The 11362-nt window shown below is 42.5% G+C and overlaps 1 protein-coding gene and 1 non-coding gene across 2 annotated transcripts in view; one reads left to right on the top strand and one right to left on the bottom strand.

Moving 5' to 3' along the window:
* Positions 1–795: 795 nt before the first annotated feature.
* TRNAL-AAG lies at positions 796–876 on the bottom strand. Its single transcript has one exon. It is a non-coding gene; the product is annotated as a tRNA-Leu (tRNA).
* Positions 877–6415: 5539 nt separating this feature from the next.
* LOC119362965 (folate synthesis bifunctional protein, mitochondrial-like) overlaps positions 6416–11362 on the top strand; it is an 11933-nt gene continuing 6986 nt past the window's right edge. The window contains exons 1-13 of the mRNA XM_037628254.1: positions 6416–6739; positions 8236–8368; positions 8455–8526; positions 8606–8674; positions 8762–8833; positions 8935–9003; positions 9078–9149; positions 9252–9317; positions 9396–9461; positions 9547–9851; positions 10045–10328; positions 10706–10977; positions 11060–11195. Coding sequence (XP_037484151.1) covers positions 6619–6739; positions 8236–8368; positions 8455–8526; positions 8606–8674; positions 8762–8833; positions 8935–9003; positions 9078–9149; positions 9252–9317; positions 9396–9461; positions 9547–9851; positions 10045–10328; positions 10706–10977; positions 11060–11195 — 1737 coding nt within the window. The 5' untranslated portion in view covers positions 6416–6618. The remainder of the gene's footprint in view (positions 6740–8235; positions 8369–8454; positions 8527–8605; positions 8675–8761; positions 8834–8934; positions 9004–9077; positions 9150–9251; positions 9318–9395; positions 9462–9546; positions 9852–10044; positions 10329–10705; positions 10978–11059; positions 11196–11362) is intronic.

The following is an 11362-nucleotide window of genomic DNA, read 5'->3' as shown; positions in this document are numbered from 1 at the left end:
GCTGCTATTTTTTTTAACACAGTCTTAACACAGAGCTTATTTGCTGTTTGGAGAGCAAGAACAACGAGCGGTCCATAATTGCGCCCATGTGGGCTCACTACGGGGCGTTGTTTTGATAATGCTTGTAGTGTTTAGTGTTTTTTTTTTTTTGATAGAGAGTAATAGTAATTGGCTTTAACAGAACTTGTATCAATATGATCTTTTGGAAAACCAGTTTTGAGCATAAATCTATCAGGAACACGTTATACAAGATCTTACTTGGAGTCGGAAAAATAAATAAACTTGTTGTATGTAACCATGATTAGTTGTAAAACTTGACCTTTGAGTTCATGGGAACTAGTATTAAATATCCTCGAGTTAGTTAGATAAAATCAAACAAGATGCTAGTTCATTATGCTGCTAAACAAATTCTAGCAAAAATATCCGTTATCCAAACAACCCTGAAACTTGGGTCATTCGTATGAATAGTTAACCGTTAAGCCAAAATTTGTATTGTATGATCTGCCGAGCAGTTGTAACCTTGATTGGAGATGAACAAATCAGAACTTTTTCGCCAAAAATAACAATTCTACCGAGTTTCTTTTTTCCTCCCCTCTAGTCAGTGTCACCCCGACACTCAAGGCACAATCAAAACTAATTTTTAGCTGTCAGTTATCCAAAACAGCCGTGTTACTTGGGTGATCCATATAAATGATTATCGGTTAAACAAAAAAAAATAGAGCAAAGTTACAATGAGTTTATATTTTCACTCTTTACTGTTTTTGTGGCTGGAAAAACGTCACGTCAAAAAGAAATTGACCGGAGTGGGATTTGAACCCACGCCCTTTCGGACCAGAGCCTTAATCTGGCGCCTTAGACCAACTCGGCCATCCGATCAGCTATGCTTTCTTTCCATTCCTAGAACACATATCTCATTTAAAGCGAAGCTCGCCGTGACCTCCTCTCCAAAAGAAAATAGTGCGCGGCACAGACAGTCAGACACACAAGACTTTTGGTGGATTGTTGCACCGGTGTCTTTGGGAGAGAGAGAGAGAGAGAGAGATCACGGGTTTTTGGGCGCACTTTTTTTACGGGAGTGTGTTGGGCACTCTCGAATCAACATGATCCGTCGTCTGGGTGCAACCACTGAAAAGGGGCGTGCGATTTGGTACGCAGTCGCCGGGCCTTCTTGGCCCGTTTTAGATCCTCGACCCTGGAGTTGGCTAACCAAATTAACTGCTCTTTCTCACCTCTGCCTCTGTGTGGGTACGGTCCTAGTCTCCTAGAGAGAGATTGGCATGAAGCAGACTGCTTTCGCTTTCCTTCACTCTTCTTGGCGTCAGTGGTTCTTGGTTGGTTGGTGGTCTAACTTGGTCATTGTTCTTCCCCGTCATCTGCCACAACTAACAAACTTCTCCGATAACTCTGTCCACAAGCCTAACCTTAGCTAGGTTTCGATGCCCAGGCCAGGGTGGTTAGGATCATGCACAAGTCATCCAGGATCACAGTCCGGAGGTACACCAAACAACCCGAGCTGGGCCTTGTTAATTTTCGTTGCTTCGGCGCTGCAGTTGGTTAGCCTACAAATCGTGAGGGCGACGTCAACAGCCGATTCCCTGTCCATTCGGGTAAGCAACCAGCTTGAACTCGCTGACGAAGAAGAGAACTAAACAATATGCCCACACGTGTACCACCACCACCAGGAGTGAAAGGAAAAAATATATCGCCTTTTTTCCCCCTCGGCGGCAGACGTAGCTTTCAGAAATTTGAGTTGTCTTCTGTTCGATTAATTGCATAACGTAAAATACGCCCACGTTGCTGCTAAACTATATCGTATATATGTATGTCGGCCAGCAGAGACAGTTACACGCTTGTTCAGTCGTCTGGAGGTTCTCAAGGCGATCGATAGGTTGCGGCGAGCCTACCTTTGGGCCGGAACTCACAAGGTAACTGGTGAAAAGTGCAAAGTAAACTGGGAGCTCGTTTGCAGGCCAAAATAATTTGAAGGCCTAGGCATTTTGCACCTTGGCAAGTTTGCCGCTGCCCTCCGATTGCGATGGCTTTGGATTGACCGGGACGACCCACCACGTGCGTGGTGCGGTATGGGGACACCTTGCACGGCCGATGACCGTAACCTGTTTGCAACTGCGAGTAAGGTCACGATTGGTGATGGACAGAAGGCTTTCTTCTGGGAGTCGCCTTTGCTGGAGGGTTTTAGCCCAAAAGACATTGCTTCAAAGATTTTTGAGATTTCACGCAAGAAGGGGCCATCTATTGCCACAGACTTGAGGGATGGGCACTGGATAAACCAAATTGAATACCATAACGGTCTCACGCTTGAGCACCTCCAACAATTCTTGGCATTGTGGGATAAGCTTTTGAATGTCATCATTCGGCCTGGTGTCAAGGATACCATCCTTTGGAAATTAACCAACGATGGCCAGTACTTAGCTAGGTCTGCTTATATGGCGCAGTTTGCTGGCCTTACTCGCTCAAGCTTGCATGTCATGGTCTGGAAGGCTTGGGCACCCCCCAAGTGTAAATTTTTTGCCTGGCTTGTCATTCAAAACATAATTTGGACTGCCGATAGGCTCCAACAGCGAGGGTTGCCTAATTGTGACCGATGTCCACTCTGTAATCAGGTGCAAGAATCTGTGGCTCACCTCCTCTTCAAGTGCAGGTTCTCTACTAGAGTTTGAAATGAGGTGTTTGCATGGCTTGGTCTAAATATCCCCACGACTCCTTGGCTCTAGTTTAACACGGTCAAATTTGGGTGGGATGCGCTACTCACTAACAATGGTCAATCCACGAAAACTCTTATCTTCCCTTCTCCTTCTTGTGGGACTTTGGAAGAAAAGGAATGCGCGCGTCTTCAGAAACAAGGCGGCGCCGCTGGCGATCATCATGCGATGCATCAAAGAAGAAGTGTCCATTTGGATAATTGCTGGCACCAAACATTTGCGTAATATAATATCGTGAAAGTAATTGTTTTGCTTTTTGATCGCGTGGCGGTCTGCTTGTAATGAAACCTCTCCTTAATTAATAAAAAAGATAAATCTTTTGCCTTGTTTAAAAAAATGTATACCAACATCTCGCCCTCAGGGCGGGGCAACGGCGTGGCGTTCGCGTTGGCACAGGAAAGAGGACCATGAGGGCATCGATGCGATTCGATGCGATGCGATGAGAAGCCGTCCGTCTCAAGTCGAAAACAGCTCACGAAAACGACGAGGTTATGGGCGCAGCGTAATGCTTCGTGACATGCTAATTGGACGGGTTTGGCCACCTGTTACGATGCCCGATGTCACGGAGAAGCTGCGGTCAGCAGGCAAATTATTCGCCTAACCGGATAGCACTAGACGCTAGACACTTGGGCAGAAAAGGCGAGGATAAAAATATGTTGAAAAGGAAGAAAAGTGATGTTGAGGATACTGCTTAATTATGCTCCATGATGGCATGGACGCATGGTGCAATCACGCTGAGAACAACATGCACCTACTTTTGAGGAAAAGTCAGAGCAAACAAATGGTTCTACTCTTCCCCGGCAAAAAAAAAAGAGAGGAGAACGAATTATTTAATTTCATGTGAAGTTTATGCGTTATAAGACTAGCCACAGTGGGAGTAACTTCGGTAGTAATATCGAGTCCAACTCAGCAAATTTGCTTATGTGGCAATGAGTTAATGAGGAGAGATATAGTACTAGTAACTTAGCTAGTTACTGTAACATCACATGTCCCAATGCAATATGAGTCTATAACCTAATAAATGAAGCTTTGCATGTTATTATACTTATGTTACTACCCACTATTGAGGTAGTAACATAGTCTAGGGATATGTGTATGTTACTAGTGTATGTTAAATGGTGTTTGTTTCTCTAGTCCTAGGACTTTTTCTAGACCCTGGGACTTTTTGAAAAAGACTCTCAAGCAGGTGCTTCTAAGGACTTTCAGCAAAAAGTTCCAAAAAAGTCCCACCCTGTTTGGTTTGCTAGGAACTTTTTCTAGTCCCTACACCAAAAAGTCCCTTGAAACAAACACCCCCTTACTCTCCATTGTGACTAGTCTAAACAACTCGATAAACTGGCTGCATCAAAATTAGTGCCTGTTCCTGAAGCATCTTTTTTTTGCGGGTAAAATCTTTGCATTACTCAAATCTCAATGTCCATACAATCAGCCTCGGCTAGCTCTAAAGAAACTGATGGGCCTGACCCAACCCAGGTCATTGTTCTGCCCTCTTGTCTAGCAAACTTTGCTAAGCTATCGCTAACCTTATTTTGCGTACGATTTATATGAGTAATACAAGAATCACGAAGAGACATCAGGTGTCTAATTTCTTTAACTAAAGAAGAGTAGATCGATCTATCAATATCCATCGCTTGAATCAGCTTGACTGCAATAATGGAGTCCATCTCAATAATGATCGGCAAGTCGCTTCTCTGAATTGCAAAAGACAGGCCTTCCATGCAAGCACACAACTCAGCCTCAAGAATTTCTCGGCATGAAAAAAGCTCCCTGCAAGCTGAGTAGATGACATTACCTTTGTCATCTCGCAGCACCATCCCCGCACCAGCCGTACCATTTTCTGCAAAGGACCCATCAGTATTCAGTTTCACCCAACCCGCCATAGGGGGACACCATTTGACAGGAGTGCTCTCAACTATTCGAACATGTGGATTTTTAAGTGGCCTGTCGTATGTAACTAAGGACTTCCCTTTGCTCGGATCAGAAGATAGATCAATTTTAAGTCCAACCAAGAAATCAAGGTAACTCACCAAATACCTCCTGGACGCTTCCATTGGGGGCGCAGGTTTATGGTGTATCACTTCGTTACGGATGTGCCAAATTCTCCACAAAGTCATAAGAAGCATGCACCTCTCGATTTCTGGCAATGGGTCAAGGACATGAAGCAGCCATTCCTTACCTGTATTTCTAATAGCAGCCAAGTCAGGTAAGGACCAAACCTCCGACATTGTTGACCATAATTCTCTAGCAAAAGTGCAGCGACAGAGGGGATGGAAGTTATCTTCCGGCTCAACAGCACAAATTGGACAAAGGTCATTAACCTCCAGACTCCTACTGTGCTTCTTCTGCCATGTCGGCAAAGCATTAGTAGCGACTTTCCAAGCAAAATTTCGAACTGTAGGAGGAACATCGCAAGACCAAATAAGGTTCCAACAAGAACGGCGACCATCCGGACTGGAACTAGATCCCGCTGCATTCATTCTGTGAGCTTCATCGAAGGCAAATTGATATGCACTCTTCACAGTAAAAATACCATATTTGCCTGGACCCCAAGCAAGTGTATCATCTTCCAACAGGGGCGAAGCTCGAATTTTAATAATTTCCAACACATCAGGCGGCAAAAAATACTCCTGTAGCAATCCTATATTCCAAGAACCATTAGCATTCAACAATTCAGACACAAAACGTATACGGCATCTTCCTTGAAGCGTGATAGGTTTGAATGAGAAAGGACGGGGTATCCAATTATCACGCCAGACTCGGATGCTCCTGCCATTCTCAACTCTCCAAACCAAACCTTTTTTCAAAAGCTCCAGCCCATAAGAAATAGCCTGCCAAGATGATGAGGCATTTCCTGAAGCATCTTTGGATCCCTCTGGACCTCTTTCCAAGGAGAACAGCAGGGAATTGGGAGTTGCTGTGGCCATGCTGGAACTGGTCAAAAAATGAAGGGAGTGCTCAAGACAGAAGAGCATACACACCGCGCACGCATGCGGGCACCTGTGTCAGTATGACTGATTGCCAATCAGGAAAAGCGACCGCACGGACGGCAATGTTTCCGGCCGCATGGCATGGGAGCCACGACGCGCAACACCACAAAAGAAGTGACCGCAACATCTTCCACTCACCTCTTCAACGTGTCATTGCGCATACATACACCTTTTCCCTACAAGGACACGCATCAGCTCAAGTGGCCATATTCCCCAAATCTTCTTTTTGTAATATTGGCGAGCTTTTGGTATGCGAATACAAGCGTTCCTTCTTGTTTTCAGTATTTCACCTTTTTTTTCGGGGTAGTCATTCACTTGTTCAAAACTATATATATATATATATATATATATATATATATATATATATATATATATATATATATACACGGAATAAATCCCCATTTCACTCCGAGGCCAGAGCTCTTTATCAATGAAAATGATACGCAAGCTTTGCATATTCTCGATCGAAAAAAAAGCAAAAGCTATAGAAAGACATTCCAAACATCTTTTTCTTTGACAAAATGATATTTTCGTTCAGTCTTCTTATCAAAATATCAAGCCCATGCAACCAGCCTGGGCAAAATGACGCTGCAAAAAGTGGCACTGCTCGTGAAGGGACAATTAGTTTTTGCCTTTCTCCGAGGGGTTTCTGAGCGTGGGAAGTGCCCTTCTTGTAGCCCTTCCCCCTCCTCCCTAATTCTAGCTTGCTGACAAATACACATTCCACTGGGAAAAAAAGGACATGTCAGCAGTGAGAGAAAGTAATACTCCTGCCAAGTAAACAAAAGCAGGGGGCGCAAAAGAGGCCTTTTCCGGAGCATAAGTTATTGGGCGTTGCAGCGGTGCTGCTGTGTTCCCAGAGCCTGCCTGCCTGCAGACGAGCTGGTGCTGCAGTGACCAACGCGGCAGCCATGACCACGACCACGACCAAGACGATGGGGAGGAGAGGAGGAGCTGCGGCCATTGGAGCGGCGCTGCTGTTCTTGGCCGCCGCCTCCCTGGGGGTTCATGCCAACACCGACTCAAACGATGGTAAGCGAGTCGTATTATTACTTCTTGTAACCATTTTTTATTTTCTGTTTTGATTTTACCTCGGAAAATCAAGAACCAATGCATTTCTTAGCTTGACTGAGTAGCAACGGATGGGGAAAATCTGTGTTCTTGCTTGCTCCTTCCCCCCTGCTTTGGTCGGTTCACTTCAGTGCAGATAGGCCGCTTTCGGTGCCCATTCCTGGATTCCTGAAATTTTAGGTCTAGATGAGAGCAGGAAACCATTGCTGGCTCTGAGAAGTTGCGTTTCAGCCCAGGAGGGAAAGCTGGAAGATTCATGGACCCAACGGTCTCATTCGACTCTTCTTTGCTTTACACTTTTGGTCAATTTGGAGCTCTGCTTTGTTCATTGGCATCGCATAAACATTTTCCTTGGTTGGTGTGTCAGTTAACCAAGCCAGGAAAGATGTTTCTTTAGCTCTTCGTTTCTTCCTGCTGCTGCTCCTTGGTCCTTTTCTGGTGGGAATTTTCGGGTTCTTCCAGCTTGGGATGATCAAATAGCAGAGTTTTCAGAAGCTCTAATTTTCCTAAGATTATAATATTTTCCATTTTCCAGTGGTGACGCTGTATTTGTGGCAAGTTCATTTTGCCCCTTTCTCTTCGCTGCTCTTGATGTGCTCATGAGCCATTTGATGGACACTGCTTGGTTTATGCACCCAGATGTCAGATTTTAGCAGAGAGTTTCTGAACAATTCAGTTCATTTGTTCTTTTATGCCTGGTTTTGTGCGAGGTTGCAGACAGCCGCTCGTCCAAAAGAAAAAAAAAGTTTGTGTGACTGATTGCCAAGAAAACTAGTTCTTGCTTCAATTAATATTTCATTCGGTTCCAGAATCAAACTAGTCTTGATGAACATTTGGTTACAGAATAATGGGGGTACCTTGTTAAACATGACTAGTTATTTGCGAAGTCAACTTCAAAATTGTTGATGGTACAGACAAGTTAAGTCTATTATTTTCCAATTTGGAAGTATGACAAGTTAAGTATTATTTTGAAATCATACAATATAAAATTAATCATTGCTTACAAAATCTTTAACGACCAATTCCAACACGCAGGAATGAACTGAATCATACATAACATCACTATCCTTCACACTGTTACAACATTAGTGATGGAATGAGTAACCACATTTCCTATCCCATAAGATGAGTTAAGTATTCTGTAACAAGACTTGGTGATTTCTGTTAATGGAAATCGGAGAGAGCGCTCTCTTTTATCAAAAAAAAAAGATGAGTTAAGTATTGGTTCTCTCTGCAGAAGGAAATACTGCTACATATGAACTACTCCCTCCGTCCCACAATATTAGATCGTTTTTCAAACTACGGAGGGAGTGAAAAACAATTTCCTCTTTTTTGTGTTGAAAAATACTTTCGTTGGGATGACAAAAGTAAGAACAAAACATAGTTATAGTCATTTACTTGAAATATCGATCCACCAGCATTACTGATTCTCCCCAAATTTGCATTTGCCTACGCAGTGACAGCCCTCAATGTCTTCTATACAACAATGAACCACCCACCCCAGCTGAAAAACTGGGTGTCACAAAATGGAGATCCCTGCGGGCAGTCGTGGCAGGGGATCACTTGCTCGGGTTCCAGAGTGACAGCAATGTGAGCTGAGATTCAGATATGGTGTTTTGCAAGTCACAACTGCTTATCCTTCTTATCTTATATTTATTTATCCTAATACCTGACAGAAACTTACCGGGCATGAGTCTTAACGGGACTTTGGGATACAATATGAACCTACTGACTGCACTAGTGCAGCTGTTAGTGATCTCTCTCTCATCCCAAACATCAATCCCCTTTCACCACAAACAAGTTTTGATCTAGTTTAGTTCTGTGCAGTGATATGAGCAATAATAATCTTGGAGGCAGTGACATTCCCTATAATCTTCCTCCAAATCTCGAGAAAATGTAAGTAGTACTTCTGTGTGCAACTCAAGCTGCTCTTATCTATATGCAGAACAATCTTTTAGTTCTAACGGAGAACTTGATCTGCAGAAATCTTGCTGGAAATCACTTCACTGGAACCACACCATACTCTATTTCCCAAATGGTCGCACTTAAGGATTTGTAAGTTACTTATCTCCTATAAGTCGATGTATCGGCTGACTTTCTTTGCCATTTTTTTTCTGGTATGATCTGACCAAATTATTTTGATGTCTTCGTTGCAGAAATCTTGCTCATAACCAGCTCTCAACCATCAGTGATATGTTTAACCAGCTCACCAACCTAACAACAATGTGAGTGATTTCCTGTTTGAACAGTGATCTGTCAAGCTAGTGGAAAAACTGAACCATTAATTCATTTCACTCAGGGATATCTCATTCAACACATTTTCTGGTAATATTCCACAAAGCTTCAACTCTATAACAAGTTTGAAAACACTGTGAGTACATTGTTTTCGTATGTTTCTGCATCAATTTGTTTCATAAACAAGAATAAATAAAGCCCATATATTGGTTATAAATGTAATATCTCCTCTTGCCAGTTATCTGCAGAACAACCAATTCAGTGGTACGATAGATGTCCTTGCCAATCTTCCTCTCGCTGACTTGTGAGTTGATATACCCACAACCTTTTCTAATTCACGGTTGAATCGTCTTATAAATGCAACATTTGATCATTCTTGCAGAAATGTCGCGAACAACCAATTCACCGGCTGGGTCCCTGATAAGCTAAAGAAAATAAGGAGTCTACAGTAAGCATTTTTACTACTACTGTCATGGTTTGGCTGATATAAGCATGTAGAATGGAATCACAGTTAATCCTCCACTCCTTTGTAGGACAACTGGAAACTCATTTAGCAATGGTCCCGCGCCACCACCCCCACCAGCTACAAATCCAACGCCAACGCCAACGCCTCAACGTCCTGCTCTTCCAAGTAGTAATGACAACAATGGCCCATCCGACAGTGGCAGCAAACACTCCAAACTACAAGGTGGTGCAATAGCAGGAATTGTTATATGTTTGCTGGTTCTTGGTGCAATGTTTGCATTCTTTGTGATCAAGAGGAAATCTTGGAAGTTGTCACGAGGACGAGACCCCGAACAGAAGGAACCTCTCAGTCCCATTGCTTCAGGATTTAAACGTAAGTGTCATTGCCTCTGAGTTCCACATGGTCATCTTACTACAGTTCTCTAGCCCAGGAATAAATTATTCAATCTTCCTTTTCCAGTGAATTTTGCATTTCCTTACTTCTTTGCACATAATTTCCATTTTGTAAGGATCGGTAAACTGTACCTGCTGCTCCTCCCTCTTAAAGTCAAAACTATATTTTTCAGAGATGAAGTCCATCAAGATCATCTCAACAACTGGCAAGGATCAATTTCACAAGACTGTTTCAATGAGCTTAAAACCTCCGACAAAAATTGACTTGTACAAGTCCTTCGATGAAAATGATCTCACAACCAAGTCTGTTACAAGGAAGATAAGTTTGTCTTCCATCAAAATACCTGCATACACAGTTGCAGACCTACAGATAGCAACAGGAAGCTTCAGTGCTGACCATTTCATCAGTGAGGGATCATTTGGACGTGTTTTCAGAGCACAATTCAACGATCAGAAGGTGCTTCCCTAATTACTTGATATCTATTATTTCCCGGATTAAACATATCATTCATACCATCATACATATCATTCATATCTTTTCCTACTAAACATCTACAGTACGGGAATTTATCTGTCATAAACTTTTTTTCATCAAATTATACCTGCTTCAAAATCTGTCCATGTAATAGCACCGAAGTTTGTTGTATGCATGGGAATACCCAATCTATGCGTGTATCATTGAAAAATGTTGTTGTCTGATTTTATGGTACTAATTGGGTTCAACAATCTCATTTCATTGACCATAGAATTGATGTTGAATTTCTTAAAGATATTATGAGATTCAGTATTCCCCCTTGCTACTATTGTTTTGTCGTCATTTTCATTTATTTTCAGGTCCTGGCTGTAAAGAAAATCAACTTTTCTTCATTCCCAGGCTATCCTTCTGATTTGTTCATTGAGTTGGTTGCAAATATTTCAAGGCTAAATCATCCAAACCTTGCTGAGTTAGTTGGCTACTGTTCAGAGCATGGGCAGTGCTTGTTGGCATATGAATTCTATCAAAATGGTTCTCTGTGTGACTTACTTAACCTGGTGGATGATCAAAGCAAACCGCTGTCCTGGAATAGCCGTGTAAAGATTGCTCTTGGATCTGCAAGGGCATTAGAGTAAGTGGAACATGCCTGTCAACCCTTCGTGTTAATCTGGAATTAAAAATTCATGTCAATGACAATCATGGGAATTCTGCAGATACCTACATGAAACATGTTCGCCATCTGTGATCCACAAGAATTTCAAGTCATCAAACATTTTACTGGATAATGAGCTGAACCCCCACCTTTCGGATTCTGGTTATGGAGATCTTATTCCTAACCAGGAATTCCAGGTAATGTTGTGCACTATATCCTCAGACTTCCTGACAACCTGTCAGGAATATCACACAATTTAATGTTAATCATCAAAGAAAACGGTAGGATTGTTTGTCATTTTGCAGCTGAAATGCTGCATATTATTAGTTTATTTATATCATTATCCATAATCAAGTATTTCACA

Source organism: Triticum dicoccoides, chromosome 2B, assembly GCF_002162155.2.
Source record: "Triticum dicoccoides isolate Atlit2015 ecotype Zavitan chromosome 2B, WEW_v2.0, whole genome shotgun sequence".
NCBI lineage: Eukaryota > Viridiplantae > Streptophyta > Magnoliopsida > Poales > Poaceae > Triticum > Triticum dicoccoides.
Note: the sequence above shows the minus strand (reverse complement) of the source record. Positions and strands in the feature narration are given on the sequence as shown.